At 39.5% G+C, this 16849-nt stretch overlaps 1 protein-coding gene across 1 annotated transcript in view; it reads right to left on the reverse strand.

Moving 5' to 3' along the window:
• The window catches only part of FHDC1 (FH2 domain containing 1), a 54057-nt gene that overhangs the window by 10681 nt on the left and 26527 nt on the right, over positions 1 to 16849 (reverse strand). The window contains exons 3-10 of the mRNA XM_042470918.1: positions 14252 to 14313; positions 12633 to 12735; positions 5812 to 5897; positions 5625 to 5725; positions 3818 to 3888; positions 3601 to 3708; positions 2556 to 2626; positions 799 to 916 (exon numbers count right to left, since the gene is read on the reverse strand). Of these exons, the coding sequence (XP_042326852.1) occupies positions 799 to 916; positions 2556 to 2626; positions 3601 to 3708; positions 3818 to 3888; positions 5625 to 5725; positions 5812 to 5897; positions 12633 to 12735; positions 14252 to 14313 (720 nt within the window). The remainder of the gene's footprint in view (positions 1 to 798; positions 917 to 2555; positions 2627 to 3600; positions 3709 to 3817; positions 3889 to 5624; positions 5726 to 5811; positions 5898 to 12632; positions 12736 to 14251; positions 14314 to 16849) is intronic.

The following is a 16849-nucleotide window of genomic DNA, read 5'->3' on the forward strand; positions in this document are numbered from 1 at the left end:
AGTTTCTGACCATTCTGGAAAAAGTCAAAGGGGGTGTGAATACCTCTTCAAACTACTGTAAGTGTCCATCACTCACATGCATTTTAAATGTTTCTAGGTGTCTGCTGTGGTGTTGAGGTGTTCCTTCAAGTTATTTCCAATTTTTGGCGACCCTAAGGTGAACTGGTCACTGAGTTTTCTGGGGCTGAGATTGTATGACTAGCCAAAGGTCACCTAGGCGGGATACAGACCGCCGCTTTGCGGCGCTCCCCCGCCGCCGCCATTTGCTCCGTGCGGGAGCCGCAGCAGCCAAACCGCGCGACTCCCGCGCGGAGCAAAAAAGAAGCTCCATTTCGGAGCTTCTTTCTGCGGCGCATCTATGACGTCGTGAGGCGCCGCAGGCGCATTCGCGACGTCATAAGCGCCGCGACACGTCTGGACGCTATGCGTTCAGTACGTAAAGATGGCGGCGCCCATGTGGAAGGGGCGCCGCCATCTTGTACGTACTGTATACGTACTAGGGTTAGGGGGGTGCGGAAGCACCGCCCCTTCCTAACCCTAGTAAGTATAGAAGACGTACTATATGGTGGTGTGTATCCCGCCCCAGTAGCTTTTCCATGGATGGGAAACTGAACCTTGTTCTTCAGAGTCGTAGTCCAACACTCAAACCACTACACTACATTTTAAACAGCAGTATGTGTGTAACTGTAGTACTATTTTAAGGTAAACAAGAATAGTGTGGCCTTTTTAGTACCATGAAAATTCAATTGAGCAAGGCAGGTATAAAGAAGAATAAAAATGACAAGAATTGCAACAAACCTGGAGGAAGCCTTCCATCTGGTGATAGAGTTCTGAGTCCCTGCGAATATTCTCTTTAAGAGATTTTGTTTTGGTTGAGAGTGAATGGAGCTCAGCTTCTATACTTTCAAGAGATATCCTATAAGAGGGGGAAAAGCAATAATTTAAAGCCATTTTTTTTTTCAGAAAAGAACCATTCAGTTCTGTAATATCTTAATTTTTAAAAACCTGACTTGTTGTAACAAACTACCACTGGACATGCCTACATAATATATCTTCCTTTCCACTGTAGCAGTTGTAGCCTAATAACTTCCCATCCCTCCAACTTTTATTTTCAGTGATCAAGGTTTCTGCCTTTATTTGCCAAAGCAATTTCATCACTATGTTACAGCAATTGATTTACTCCACAGGACAACTGTTATCCTAGGTTATCAATCATGTCCTATGAGGAACGACTTAGGGAGCTGGGAATGTTTAGCCTGGAGAAAAGAAGGTTAAGAGGTCATATGATAGCCCTGTTTAAATATTTGAAGGGATGTCATATTGAGGAAAGAGCAAGCTTGTTTTCTGGTGCTCCAGAGAACAGGACCCAGAACAATGGATGCAAGCTACAAGAAAAGAGATTCCACCTCAACATTAGGAAGAACTTCCTGACAGTAAGGGCTGTTCGACAGTGGAACACACTCCCTCAGAGTGTAGTGGAGTCTCCTTCCTTAGAAGTCTTTAAACAGAGGCTGGATGGCCATCTGTTTGGATGGATATGCTTTGATTGAGATTTCCTGCATGGCAGGGGTTGGACTGGATGGCCCTTGTGGTCTCTTCCAACTCTATGATTCTATGATTAAATGTTTTGGGATTTTTAAATTATGAGATTTGTGCACACAGATGCCTTCATGATAATTCTGGGTACAGAGTACCATTCTTTGTATAAAAATAAACAAAAAAGTGAAACAATCATAATCAACAACTATCTTAACAATAGTCATGGAAACACTACCAAGACACCCCCTCTTATCTTGGTAATGTTTCCATGACTATTGTTAAGATAGTTGTTGTTGATGGTTATTTCACTTTTTTGTTTATTTTATATAAAGAATGGTACCCCCCCCCTCCAGACACACACACCAGTTAAGGCATCCCACCATTTGCCTAGTCTTCTCCTTGAAAAGATTCAGATCTTCCAATTGGCAATGAAGAAAGAAGAAAGGCAAAGGAACAGATATATTGCTCCCTTCCCCTCAGCAGCCAGATCAGAAGCCTTCTCTGGCTAATAGGACTATCTGCTCTCAATTCTATCATCTCTCAATCTGGCTAACAAGACTATCCCCTCTCAAATCCAGACTGAATGAGCAGAAATATCCTAGTATGTGCAACAAGACTTTGAGTTTTAGTATTCCATTTGTACAATTTAGAATTTCATACCAAATAATGGTGATAGCTCTCCAATTAAATGGGTTATTCAAGGGACACAGTTAAATCACCAACCATGTAATTGTCCCCTGTAATACTGATACTTACCATTTGATCTATCAAGAAAATTATGTATACACCAACAGCCTCTAACAAGTTAGCAGTCATGCTAACCTCTCTTAAAGATTAACTCATTAGTTCTCCCCACATGAACGAATGCTGCAGGCATCCTTCTGTTTGCACTGAAAATGAAACCTCTGAGTCTATAGTAAACACTAGTCAAGATCTCAGTTTTCACACTGAAACTCTGCACATGCATTTAAGTGCTTCACAAAGAAGTTCCCAATGTTCTCAGTTTTCGTGCTCACCTGGCTGCCTCATGGACGTGCTTCAATTTCTCTGAAAAGTTCAAAAGAACTCTGTCCTTCTTCTGGGCTTCCTGAAACAAACAAAATGTCCCCATAACATTCCACTCCCAGGCTGTACTCTATGGTACATCAAATGAGGTCTTTTTGAAATAGCAATTAAAAGGTTTCTGCTTTAAACCACCATGTTTACTTTTAGAAAAAACTCTTTAAAAGGCTGGGAAGGATCTAATTTAACAGGTTAAAACGACAATTTCTATTTCAGAGACTCTGAGCCTTAAGGAGTCTCTCTACTGAATACAATCAGGATGCACTAACGAAGCCCATTAAGCAAAAGCAATGTACTAATGCCTTTTGTGCAAAGCTAATACAACATTTCCTTGTTAATCTTAACCTAATATCCATTCTTCCCCCTGCCTCCCACCTTTCCTACAGCTCACGGATTAACTCTTAAACCATTTGACACATGGGGATGGGAGAGGGGGGGGAAGTGCATAAAGTCACAGAAATGAATGCTACATTTTTCTTTCTTTGGAAAAGAGCAACCTAGGTAAATATTAAAAATCATCAGTGTCAAGTTCACTTAATTGCAAGTTGAGAGTTACACAGGTGAGGAAAGAAATCTGTCATCTATGCAACCAGTTTCAAAAATAAATAATAAAAGGCCACCCCTCCCCATTAAATATTCAGAGAAAGCCACCCCTCCAAAGTAGTACAATTGGTTTTGACAGCATCTGTACATGCACTAACTGGAGACTAGACTACCTAGGTAGACAAATATTCTGGAACTGGAGAGTTTAAACACAGTACTAGAAAATATAGGAGTCTGAACTGTATGTATGCTTTCTCACCTTACAAGTATACAAATCTAAACATTACAAACATACATTAATGAAGAGAAGAACAAAGGCAGTGAAAGCTGAAAGGATTCCATTTTGTTCTTCAATTCTACAGCATGTATCTCTCCTACAAGATCCTATCAATCACCTGTTCCTACTGCTTATATGTCTCTGTTCTCTTATCTTGGAAATGGCTGTTATTTACATACCAAAGCAACAAAATGAAGCAGATTCATCCCAGGCTTGTTTGCTTTTGTATCTGCCAACTTGAGTAATGAGGATAGCTTAAAGCCCACGGCATTGCCAGCATAGCCTCCCTATAGAGATGGAGGAGAAAAAGCAGAAGAGCTATAAGATGCTACTAGTTCACAACCCTGGAAATTCTGCCCCCCCCCCCCCCCCGCCCCTTGAAGCTCATCCACTTACCGCATTCATAATATTCCCAGCCTGAAGGACCAAATGCAATATGGAATGTAGCTCTTCACAGCACATTAGCTCTGTAAAGACATAAGAATCTAAATCCATTGGTTATTTGTTCAGCATGCAAACATTTCTAGCACCACTTTCAAGCTGATTCAACACAAGACTTTATTGAGATCGACTCCAAGCAAATTTAAATTAGTGTAAAGGTTATTTAGGATATGAAATTAAAATTGAAATATCCAAGGAAGTGGAAGGAGCCACAAACCAAATAACAAGCTTTGTTCATAAGAATAAGTCGGATCCAAAGAAAAGTGTGCATATGTGAGATGGCAGAAGCTGCTGCTTTCCCCAACTGCTCTGCCTACACTTGCTTGGCCCTCTCCTATTACTCTGAAATTTCTCTTCTGTAAGTTGGGAGACCCTAGTGAATGGGGTAGGGTGCAGTATAGGAAGCTGAAGAGCCAAGGGATCACCCCCCCCAAAAAAAAACCCCCAATAATCAAGTAACTCCACTCTCCCATTTTCCATATGCTACAGATCATCCTACTGAATAGAATCCATGAGAGATATTTTAGGGTGCTGGGAGGCATGGTGGGTGAAAGAGAAGATTGGAAACTGTTTATTCCCAGGCTCATTATGCACACCTTTCTTTACATCCATCCCTGTTTCCAAGACATGCATCAGTGGCACAATGGATATATTAGAACCAATTCTACTAAGACAGTCCAGTGATTAAAGAGCAATCACTTACAGCTATCTACAAACCAGAACAGCAGCAGGTGCTTGACATTATCGATAACACAAGTATACCCTTATAGAGGCTCCAGACTATAAGCATCTTACACACGATTTTATTAATTTGTGCAGCAGAAGACTGATACAAAATCTAGGAGATTATTTCTTGTTCACTACTAGGACCAGTTCACAGAAAAATGCCAGTGGTTAATTCGGACATGGGAGATTTGTAAAGGGAGTTGTAATTGTAGTACCACAAGCAAAAAAATAAGCTATATGCAATTTTAAAAAAAGCATGCCCGAAGTTTTTTTTAACATGCTGTTTATGTAAGTATTGCCAAATATTTTCTGATACTCTCTTCTCCTTCAAGACTCCTTCCCTAAAGCCATTTGCTCCTCAATCCCTGAACTATTCTCTTTTTGTCATTATACAAACACCCCTTCTCTTGCACTTGGCAAGTAGCTAGCATTAACAACCAAACAGCTCAGCATATAAAGCAGATTTAAGACAAACTGGGCACTACTTCCTACCAAAAGTGGCAGGAGATACTCAGTATGGGGATAAGACACAAGGTATTAAGAGACATAATGTGTGTGCATCTATACAGCATAATGGCCTTAATTTGGTAGGTTTGGGGCTGTAGTATATGGTAGGTCACAGAAGCAACATTAACACTACAAAAATATATGGTTTAAAAGAACTAAAATATAACTTTATGAGTTGATATCTGAAAAGACTAAAGACTACTGGAATGTTCCCATTAATTCAGAAAGGAGAAATGATTTCCAATTAGATGATGTGATGGAAAGAAGGCTGCTGAACATACATAAAAAGCAGGAAGATCAGGAAAAGAACACCAACAACTTGGTTCTGAGAGTAGAGCAAGAAACACAACACACTACGACACTAGACTGATAACACACATGCACACCCTTATGGAATGTGTCAGAGCTGGCTTGCTTCCTTTAAATAGCTAACAGGTACCTGAAATTCCAGATCTCATCTCTCTAGGTAGGCTGATTAACCTGCTAAGAAAAACAAGAGCCTAATGCATGCTGAAGCATGTTTAATTACCCTTTGTAGCCATTCTTATAATTGTCATGTCTTTCTGCAGAGCAGAACAAGATGGGGAGAATTCTTTTTTTAACACCATGGCTTCAAGTCGGAGTGAATAGCTGAAAACAAACAAAATAAGCTTTAGAACTAGCATACTAGAATGTATTAGTTTATGGTGAAAAGGATGGGGTTAGAATTTCCTTACTTTGGCACCTGGATTAGCAAGTACATAAAAGAATCTGCTTGACACAGTTTTGATATGTCTCCACTGAAATCCTTTAATTTCTTTACCTGTGGGGAAGGAGAGGAGAGAGAGAAACATTCACATACCTTGGATATATCAGTCAAAGACTGAGCATATATTAATTTTTTTTGTTCTTAAGCATTTACCACAGCTATTTACAAAATTTGTTTTTTGGGACATAAACTAAATACTGCATCAGATGGCTACATCATACATTGCAATGCACCTTGTATTCCACCCAACTTCCCCTTTCTCAGTTGTTCAGTACATGTCACACATTTTATCCTCTACCAGTTTACTTGCTTGTTATTACTTGCCAAGATGGAAAAAACTAAGCATGACATCATACCTACGTTTAGTACATCTAGAAGTTTCCAGCAAAGCAGGGAAAGTAAAGAAGTGGTTCCTGTTTCCTCCAGCAGCCTTTCATCCACTGTAACATCTTATTGAAGCCCAAGATTTGTTGGAAGTCATTTCTGACTTAGGTCAATCCAACGGCAAACCTCTAAAAGGTTTTTCTCAGCAAGGTTTGTTCAGAGGTTTGTTTGCCTTTGCCTTCCCCTGAAGCTCAGAATGTGTGACTTGCCCAAGAGTGGGTTTCCATGGCTGGGCAGGGATTTTAACCCTAGTCTCCAGAGTCACAATCCAGGGCTCAAACCACTACACCAAACTAACAGAAGCTTGAAGCCCAAGATAATTTAACTAAAATATTCATATTCTTGCAAAGTATGACAACATACATGTACAGCAATCTTCCCTCGCAAAGTTGTGACCTAGAGTTCCCAACAGCTCTGTTACACAAGCCAATGGTGACAGATCAAAGGATATGATATCCAAAACTGGAAGGCACCTCGTTGGGGAGGTTGTTCCCCACATACAATAAATATGTCAGTTCCCCCTGCTTTCTGTCTTGTTTGCTTTGGCGTAACAGAAAAAGTGTAAATGAGCAAGTGTACTAGGAAAAATAGAGATTTGGTTTCCATAAGAATTCCCCCCCCCATCCCCAAGATGACAGCTTGTTGTCCTTTAAGTGTTCTGTCTGACAAGTGTCAGGACTTTAAAATACTGTAAGATCAATCTCCATGTTGTCACAAATCTGGCAGAAATGCACACACACCTGGTAGTTAATAGCACTCAGTAGTAAAAGGCAGCATGAGACAGCCTGCCAACTCATTAGCAAGGAAGAGGTAAAAACAAGTTGTGTCTCATTTTCTCTCTCTTTCTGCATATCTCCTTTAGGGGGACAATTTTGCACATTCTTGGCCTCTGCTCAAATGGGGATACGTTCCTTTCATTATTTTTGGAGCATGTAAGCCTCTTCATTCAAATATTTTACAGTCTGACACCAGTTTACAAGAATGTGAGATAAAAATTAAAAAGCAAAAATAACATAAAACAACCATCCAAAATGATAGAACTCTGCAATGGCTTTCCATAAAAGAGTATTGTTAGTCATTCAAAAATCTAGGATCAAGATTCTAATCATTCTAGAATCTACATTTTCAAAAGATCAAAATGTGTGTTGCATATATCATACCCTGAAACACATTACTAAAGATGCAGCACATTAAAAAAAAAAGAATAACCTGTGCATAAAAAGAACAAACTGATAAAAGTAACAATTGCTTTAGTAGGAGACAAAATCACTCCTACTCAGTATATGCAAACTATCAAAAGTAAGATGTGTTGTTTATGGCTTCATCTGTTTTTAGTCTTTCAGAGACAGACTGTGGAGGCTGCGAGTACACAGACTCCCTATGCATATGGTACTTTAATAGATAAATAAAAGTTGTAGACAAGTGAAGACGATATCTTTCCAAAATATTACTGGAACATCTTGTTCTTGTTGTGTGCCTTCAAATCATTTCTGACTTATACCAACCCTAAGGCAATCCTATCATGTTGTTTTTCTTGGCAAGATTTGTTCAAAGACGATTTGCCATTGCCTTCCTCTGGGGATGAGAGTATGTTACTTGCTCAAGATCACCCAATGGTTACTAGATAAGAAGTACCAGGACAAAAATACTTTGTAAAGTGTGACAAACACGCATAAAATCAGCGTGATAGCCAGATGCATCCTCTTCCACCTCCTGTTACACAAACCAATCTAGTCTCAGCTCATCCCAACCCTTTCACACACCTGGTGCTGTTTTCTAAAATTGCAGGTGCCAGGCCTGCCAAGCCTGTCAATAAGCCAGCCCTTCCCAACCTGGGGCCTTCCAAATATATTAGAGTACATCCCTCTTCCAGGGGTACTGCAGTGCAACATCTGAATACGTACACCCACCCTCAGGCTTCCCTTTCTACTGAGGTTATTAACTGTAGTATGGGAAATAAAGTGTATGATATCGGTACCTAGATATCACATCAGACATTTCTTCTGATGGTAAGAAAATGTTGTGTGGGGGAACTATGCTCCATAAGCTACATATGGCCCCTGAACACCGTTATTTTTGCAGCTTTAGAAGCCCCCTGAAACCCATCTCCCCATTTTTTTCATCACATCCACTCAGATTATTTTCTCTGTCGAGATTCTCCCAAATCACCAGAACTGTAAACTAATGCTGCAGTCTGCTTTCCTCTGAACAGCTTGTGAACAAACACATTCTTTCAGGTGAAAATGGCAGCCAGAGGTGACAGGACCTGATTTCTGGTGCATTACACTGATGAGGTTTGCAAGGGAAAGAATTAAAATTGGCCCACATTCCTTGTACACTTCTCTATTTCTGCACTACAGAGACCATCTATTTGATGAGAGGCATGTTACAAACAGAATGACCTAGGTCTTTGCAAGTTATTATGTCCACCATCCATTTAATTGATCAGAATGTTTTCAAAGCAGAAATGATGACAGAAAGTAGAAGCAAGAGTCAGTAGTGTGTGTGGTGGAGTGCAGGAAGCAAGAGAGGGATGTGTTGTAAGTGTGAGGCAAGTCAGGCAAGGGAGGATGCAGGAGGGAAGGGAAAGTGAGCAGTAAAAGCAGTGAAGCGCAAGAAGCTATAGGGGTACATTGTCAACTGCAAGGTGAGGAAGAAAGTAGAATGGAAGGATGAGTAAGCAGCATGAATGGCACAGTGCAAGAAGCAAGGTAGGTGCACTGCAAGGACAATAGAACTGAGTAGAGGGAAGGGGAAAAGAGGGAAGACAGGTGAGAGGTGCAGTGGAACAGTGCAAAGAGTAGGATGCATTAAAAGTGTGGTAAATTCTATACAAAATTCCATGACCAAGGAGAGATTTGGAGTTGAATCTCCCTGTTTCAAGTCCAGCACTTTCAATATTACTCTCTGGTAATATTACTGGATCTCTCAGTTGTAAGTGTAAAAATGTTATGAAGGTTGAATCACATAGAAGAAAGAAATGCAACTACAGTATTAATACCTGTCTTCCCAGCCTTTTTCATGCCAGTTTAAGCCAAACTTCAAGACCACTGGTACCCTTCCTGCCAATCTCACAAGCCACTGACAAATGAAAAACTGTTCCTGAGCTGCTTGAGAGGTCATAAAATAGTGTGTTCCTCCTTAAGAAGTTGTTCACTACTAAGGCTGAGATATGTATTTTGGCAAATAAACTGCATAAGCATTGGAAAAATTGTGGGGGCTGTCATCTTTAATGAAGTCCAGAGACTTGACTAATTTTGAATCAATGTAAGATTAGCTCTAACAAAATGTAAAGGAGAACTGAATAAACTTGAGTCCACAAACTCAGTTACTATGGGAACTACCTGTTCTCCTGCCAATCAGCCTTTGTCCACACCTCCAACTACTTTTGCTTCAAAAAGCAGGTTAACTCCCTGCCTCTTTCTGGAAACTGGAACTTAGTTGGCAGTAGCCAAGCTTTGCCATATTTCAATTCAACTTGAATATTGAAGACATTTTGAGTGCTTCTGAATTACATTATGAAGTCAGGTTCTGAGATTCCCTTTTCTCTGTCTTCTGAGAATTAGTGAGAGACACAAAATCTGTAAATATTTCTAGGGTCATGCTAGTCTGCTACAGCAAACAACTAAGTGTCTAGAGGCAACTTGTAGTCTTAAGTAGGACTTGGCATAAACTACTGTAGATTGCTCAGACATAGGCGCCTGAGCTTAAAATATTCCAATACTTTATACAAACAAAGGCAGATTGAAGGATACCAAAGATTCACTTCTCTCACTTTCCGAAATACCTTTATATTAGAAAAGATAGCAAACCAAAATGTTTAAAGCTTAAATGTTTTATGATTCACCTCGTATCCAGTACTGTAGTTTGCACATATTTGTGGCACAGAGTCAGACTGTTTTATCACACTAGGGGGCAAACAGGATTTAAACAAGAGTTAAACTAGAGAAAACCAGGAAATGTCGTGTGATAAACATCAGGCATTTCCTGGTTTTCTCTAGTTTAACTTTAATTTAAATCCTGTTTGCCCCTTAGTGTGATAAAGCAGTTAGGGATGTTCAAATCTATTCTATGCATAGTCTTTGTTGCAATTTTAGCCTGCTTGTTAACATGCTAGACCCCAGCATGCTCAATCATTAATTAAGACTTAACACTTCAGCAAAAAGCTAGCTTGTGGTAGGGAGAAACCTGTGAATATTTTAATATTTCTACAGTACAGCAATATGGTGCTCAAGTCAAAGCACATTACTATCTAGTTAAGTAGAAAGCATCCATGATGTGACAATGTCCTGTCTAGTAGGGTGCTTTTTGTCCCTTGTTCCCTGGATTTGTAGTTTTCCCCCTTCTTGCCCTTGCCAACACACTCGGTCCCATCTGGTGGTCATCACCTTCAGCAATCCCTCTCTTTAAAGGAACAGCAGAAGCCTTTATAACCTCTCTGTGTGTATGTGTCTTCAAGTTGCCTGTTGATTTATGGTGACCCCACAAATTTCATAGGGTTTTATTAGGCAAGGAAATCTCAGAGGTTGTTTTGCCAGTTCCTTCCTCTGAAATATAGCCTATAGCACCTGGTATTTATTGGTGATCTCCCATTTACGTACTAAGCAAAGCTGACCCTGCTTAGCTTCCAAGATCAGACAGGATCTGGTGCCCTTAGGATAGTTAGGAAAGGCTGTTTATAACTTATTGCTTTCATTATACAGTTTCAGGAAACTCCCATTCCCATGGCTTCTCCTACACAAAGTGTATTCTTAACATTCCATACTTCCTTCAGACCCATCATCTTTTCCTTTCCTTTCCTTTCCTTAAGAAAATGAGGAGGATTAAATCTCTCTCCCTGTATGCTTGTCCTTGCAACCCAAACTGAGTATGGAAATCTTGGCTGAAATGTCCTCATTAAAAAGCATGTAAATACACACAATCCCTGTTAAACCATCATTAGAGAAGTTTATTTTTCTTTGTTTCCAAACATGCCACCATGGCAACATGTTTAACTCCACCCATTCTTTCTCTGCTCAAAACACAAGCTATAGGAAAAAATCTTTTATTTTTACATCCTCCATCCTCCACCCAGGTATTTCAAAGGTATTTCACCTTTTTTTTCTGTTTTGTATCTCACTGATGAATAGTTCATCCCATTCTTAGAACAGCAAGCAGCCTCCTCCTCTCTGGTCTCTCCTGAAGTGCTCTCTCCCACCCCTCAGTTATCTTTGCTGATCACTGAAATGTTCAAGGAGCATCTGGTATAATTTCTCCATATGAAGGGGGAATTCTGATGTGAGGTTGCTAAAAAGCAATTCAATGCAAGAAAGAAGAGCCACAGGACTCATGTTCCATTGGAGAAGGCCTTTTCTCATATCCATATACAATGTCCAATGTTCTCCTTATCAGCTTCAGGATTCTACCCTTACACTGAAGGCCTTCCACCATTCCTCATCTATTTCCTGCTAGATCTTTTCCCTATATTAATCTGTCAGCATTTTCAAGCCCTTCTGTCACATTTTTATCGATGGAGTGTATCACAATGGAGGCAAAGTGCCCAAATCCTGTGAATAAACGGGGATTAAATTTGGGACTATCCCACAAAAGTAGGATTATTTTCAGATGATGTTCCCAAATGTTGCTATTATCCTGGACTTAACCCATGATTAAAGTGGCCAAAATGTACCTCTTTTTACTTTGGGATTTTCCCAAAAGTAGAAAGTGGCTAAAAGTGGACAAAACCTGCACTTTAATAATGGTGACATCAGGGGATGTCATCTGAAAACAATCCTGCTTTTGTAGGATATTCCCAAATTTAACCTCCATTTATCCATGGGATTTGGACACTTCCCTTCCATGTGATAAACGCATATGTTGTTCTTATGCTTGGAATAGCCCTCCATTTCTACTCATCAGGCTCCCTGAGCTATTTTCATTTCCTCTTTTTTCCCTAGCAGCCCTCCCTGATCTGTTTACCTGCAACTTGCTAGCTATTGCCTTGCTCCTCCTAGGTGTAGCCTTTTTCTTGGCCTTCAGCAGTGTTTTGTCACACACACCACAAACCTACTAAGCAGGACTGAATGCTTAATCAAAAGGTGTTTCCAAAAGATGTTCAAGAGCACAACAGGAAAGAATTAACAAAGCACCCCAATGTATATTGATAGCTCCTTTACAAATATTTACAACAAGACTGCCTAAATACCACTTACCAATTTTAGTATTGCTGCAAGGCTGTTGTAATGTTATATTTTGTGATGTCAGAACAGCATGCCCCAAGCTAAGCACTGTATTTTGGTACAAGATTACACATTGGCCAATAGCAGAAGTCCAAGGATACAGTACTATTTGTAGTAGGTACAAATGACAGCTCTTTGTGTCTACTCATCTTATACATAGTTATCACATGACTCCCTTCCTCCTTACCTCTTCTGTTTCTGGCAGTAATTTGAGAAGTTCACGTAGGATCTCACAGCTATAGAGATCACTTCTTCCTGAGTGAAGATCGTCAATTATGGATTCAAAAGATCTTGGCAGGGAAGTAATGCAAACAAAATACACTTCAGTCTAGGAAAGTTTTAATTTTACAGACAAAAACATTGCAGTGCTTTCACCTCCAAATGCAACCAAGTCATTCTGTGTCAAATATCATGATATTTAATTATGAAAATATTTATATCCCACTGAGTAGCAAAGATCTCAAGCAGGCATACAATAAAATCAAAGTAAAAAATTTAAAGTGAAATCAGTAAAAGATAATTTATTGTCTAAAAGCATATTAAGCTATGCAACACATTGAAAACAATCCAATCAGTTGTTTATAAGTTAAAACCAGTATAGGTAAAAATACAATCATTAGATCCTTAAAACTTTAATAAAAAGCCACAGTGCCTACCCGAAACTGACACTGGTGCCAATTGGACCTCTAATGGGAAGCGTTTCCATAATGGAGAGCTCTGAAGGTCCTTCCCATACAATTTTGTCCCCACTGATGGATCATAATGGAAGACTCACTTCAGCAGGCCTCAGTACTCAGGTAGGCATGTATAGCAAGACCTGCTCCCTAATGCAATATTAATAGGGAGCATGGCCTATTTAGATGCTGCCTATCTAGGTTTAACTCAGAATTAGGCAGATAACCTATACTGTACTTTTAATGTTTAAGAAGCATAGTGCAGTCTTGCACCATCTTCACGTATGGAATAATAATATTTTCTTTTAGAAAAATGGAAAACCAGTTTAAAAGATTACAGCCATCTAGCCCTGGACAGAAGTTATAAATATAATTTTCAGGTTAGTTCAGATTCGGTTGTGGAATGCTCAGCATTGCAAATCCAGTGCTGAGAACTGCAAGATTACTATCGTATCAGTGATGGTGAACCTTTTAGCGGCCAAGTGCCCAAACTGCAACCCAAAACCTACTTATATATTGCAAAGTGCCATGTCCCTTTGGCTTTCTAGTAACAAACTCTGGCAAACTCTGTGCTGAGGTGACCACAGAGAGGGCTCTGCGTGCCACCTCTGGTACGCATGCCATAGGTTCACCATCACTGGTATATGCATTAGGAACTAGGGGGCCAGTCACACTTACATTTTTTTCAGAGAGATTCACTGTTTCCACTCTGTTTTAAGGCAGCAAATCTTTCTGTAGCATTTAAATCAGATCTGAAGTTGCCATTCACAACTGTTCTGGATCAAAATTCATTACCTTAATGGTGGCTGCATGATCTGAATTGATCTGACAGCTTACTCACACTATCGGAGATGCAGGTCATTGCGGTTCTTTAAAAAAGAACCACTAAAGGATCTGATGACAAATGCACTGGTTTAAATAGGCTTTTCAGTTGTCCCCCCCCCACCGAGGACAATCGGTGCAAGTCTGAATGACATGGAAATAACCCGGGTTCCTAACTGGGTTATTTTGTAGTGTGAATGGAGCCTAAGACTACAAATCAAAGTGACAAATTTCTACTCTATTTCTATTGAGTACGTCTCCTTCCCTGCTATATATATTTACCATTTTCAATAACAATAAGGTATCTTACTTTTTAAACTGCTTGAGGAATATCCCAATATTCATACTTCTTTTGGCATCCAAAATATTAATCTGAAAAAAGACAGCAAAGCATATTGAAAGGCTTGTTTAAACAGAATGCTCTTATCACATTTTGTTCACATTTTCTGCCATAATAGAAGTTCTAGCTGAACAGATGAAAGTATGCATGTTATCTCAAATAATATGCAGACATTCACACACCATTCAGAGTTTACAGTTATAATCATTTCAATCATGTTTCTATGCAGCTTATATTTATATCCAACCTAGTATTGTAACATAAACTTTCATTTGGATTATAGCAATGAGTTCTATGCAGAGCTGCCTTTGAAGACAGTTTGGAAAACTCAAGTGGTCCAAATATAGTAGTAAGTTGTTAACTGCAATTGGCAGAGATGACCATATTATGCCAATATTATGTCATATATAAATATCTCAAAGATATATTGGCCCTGAACAGTTTTGGCAATCAGACTGTTTCTTTTTAGTGTAGTGTGTACACACAAGTCTAATACTATATGTACAAGTGAATGAGAAGAAGCATGGCTGAAATTGCAGGAAAGTAGTCATATGGGCTGAAGTCTGTTTAGACAAATGCTCCCTTTTAAAAGGGTTCTAGTCTTGTTTTTATTCACCTGCTCATATGAATGTATGAATATACTTAAGTCTTTTGGAAACTGACAGGTTACAAACCCAAATATGAAATAAATCAGTCCTCATGGCAATACTGATTATAAACAAGAAGGAATGGATAAAGGAAGATGTGTGGAGCTTTATTCTGCAAGGTTGCTGCAATGGTTTTCTATCTAAAGGTTTTCCTATAGGTATTTAATCATAGATAGAAATGTAAGGATTCTAAAAGTAACATTTCCCAATTTTTGAACATGGATTCATTGTTTAAAAAAATCCTACAAGTTAATCACTGTAACTAAAAACAGTAGTAGTAATTTGTTCACATTCCATACTGGAAACTCAGAAATTAAAAGCAATCCTCTGGAATGACACCACTTTGTGTTGTTAGGTTAAAAATTTACAGCAGTAACTTTGTCTTCATTGATACTCAACCATCATGTTATATATTAGCAGCAACAGAGAACTGTTTCATGACAGCCATCACTTTTGGAACACCATCAGAACTAACATCTCTGTCTGGAAACGGTATAACCATATAACACACTGTGATTAACCTAGGAGTCCTTGGTTCAGCCTAACATACTGTACATAGAATAGGTTTAAACTGAAATGTACTAGACTGTAGCTTGCCTAAAATCTTTGAGATAAAGTGGGGAATAAAACCTAAATTAATAAAAAATACGTTTGTCTAACTCTTGCATAATCAGTCACAAACTAGTCATTTCATTGCTACAACACTGACCAAAGGAATGACTTCAGACCTGCTTTCTAGAAAAGGTTATGATGGGAAAAGACGGAACATGAAAACTGAAGGTAAGGTGAGGAAAAAAATATGTAATGGATTGATCAAGTGATTGATAAAACAGATGAGATTTGCCTGCTAAATTGAGTTTACACTGAGTTTATACATGTGGTGTGTGAATTATTAGAGCCCTAGTGGTGCAGTGATTAAATGCCTATACTGCAGCCATTCACTCACAAACCATAAGGTTTTAAGTTCAAAAGCAGCCAGGGGCTCAGGGTCAGCTCAGCTTTCCATTCTTCCTAGGTCACTAAAATGAGTACCCAGCTTGTTGAGGTCAATTGTCTTAGACATTGTAAACTGCTTAGGGAGTGCTTAAGTGCATGATAAGTGGTATAGAAATGTACAGTCCACCCTTATTATACATGGATTTTTTAATACATGGATTTAAGCATCCACTGTTTGAAAATGTTCCAAAAAAGTATAAATTTCAAATATCAAACCTTGATTTTCCATTTTTCATTAGGGACACCATTTTGCTATGTCATTATATTTAATGGGACTTTAGCATACACGGATTTTGTTATCCACGGGGGATCTTGGAACCAAACCCCAGCATATAACAAGGGTCCACTGTACTTGCTATTGCTATATATTTGATAAATGCTAACATTAACAGCCTCTTCTTCTCAGTATATGCATTTTTACTCACATAAGTTACACATATACCGTATATACTTGACTATAAGTAGAGAAATTTTTGCCCAAAAAGTGACCCCAAAAACCCTGGGTGGACTTATATACGAGGCAATATGGTAATAGGCTTGCCCCTCAAGCTTCTTCCGCAGCCTGGCTGTCTCTCGAAGGGACAGCTGGGCTGGGGAAAATCCTGGAGGCAGAGGCTTCCTCCCTCCTTTGCCCCAGTCCCTGTGTCCTGTAGAGGCTGGAGGATGCTGGGATCGGGGAAAGTCCTGGGGGCAGAGGCTTCCCCCCTCCTTTTCCCCAGTTCTCCGAAGGAGCTGCAGAGGAGGAGGAAGAGTGAGTGCTAGCCTCTGAAGCTTCCTCCCCAGCTCAGCTGTCTCCCAAAGGGACAGCTGGGCTGCGGAGGGGAAGGAAGGGTACTGAGACCCAAATTATACCCTCAACTTATCTAGGCATCATATCAAAATCCCTGACTTTGGGCCCAAAACCTGTCCTCAATTTATACATGGT

This window comes from Sceloporus undulatus, chromosome 5, assembly GCF_019175285.1.
Source record: "Sceloporus undulatus isolate JIND9_A2432 ecotype Alabama chromosome 5, SceUnd_v1.1, whole genome shotgun sequence".
NCBI lineage: Eukaryota > Metazoa > Chordata > Lepidosauria > Squamata > Phrynosomatidae > Sceloporus > Sceloporus undulatus.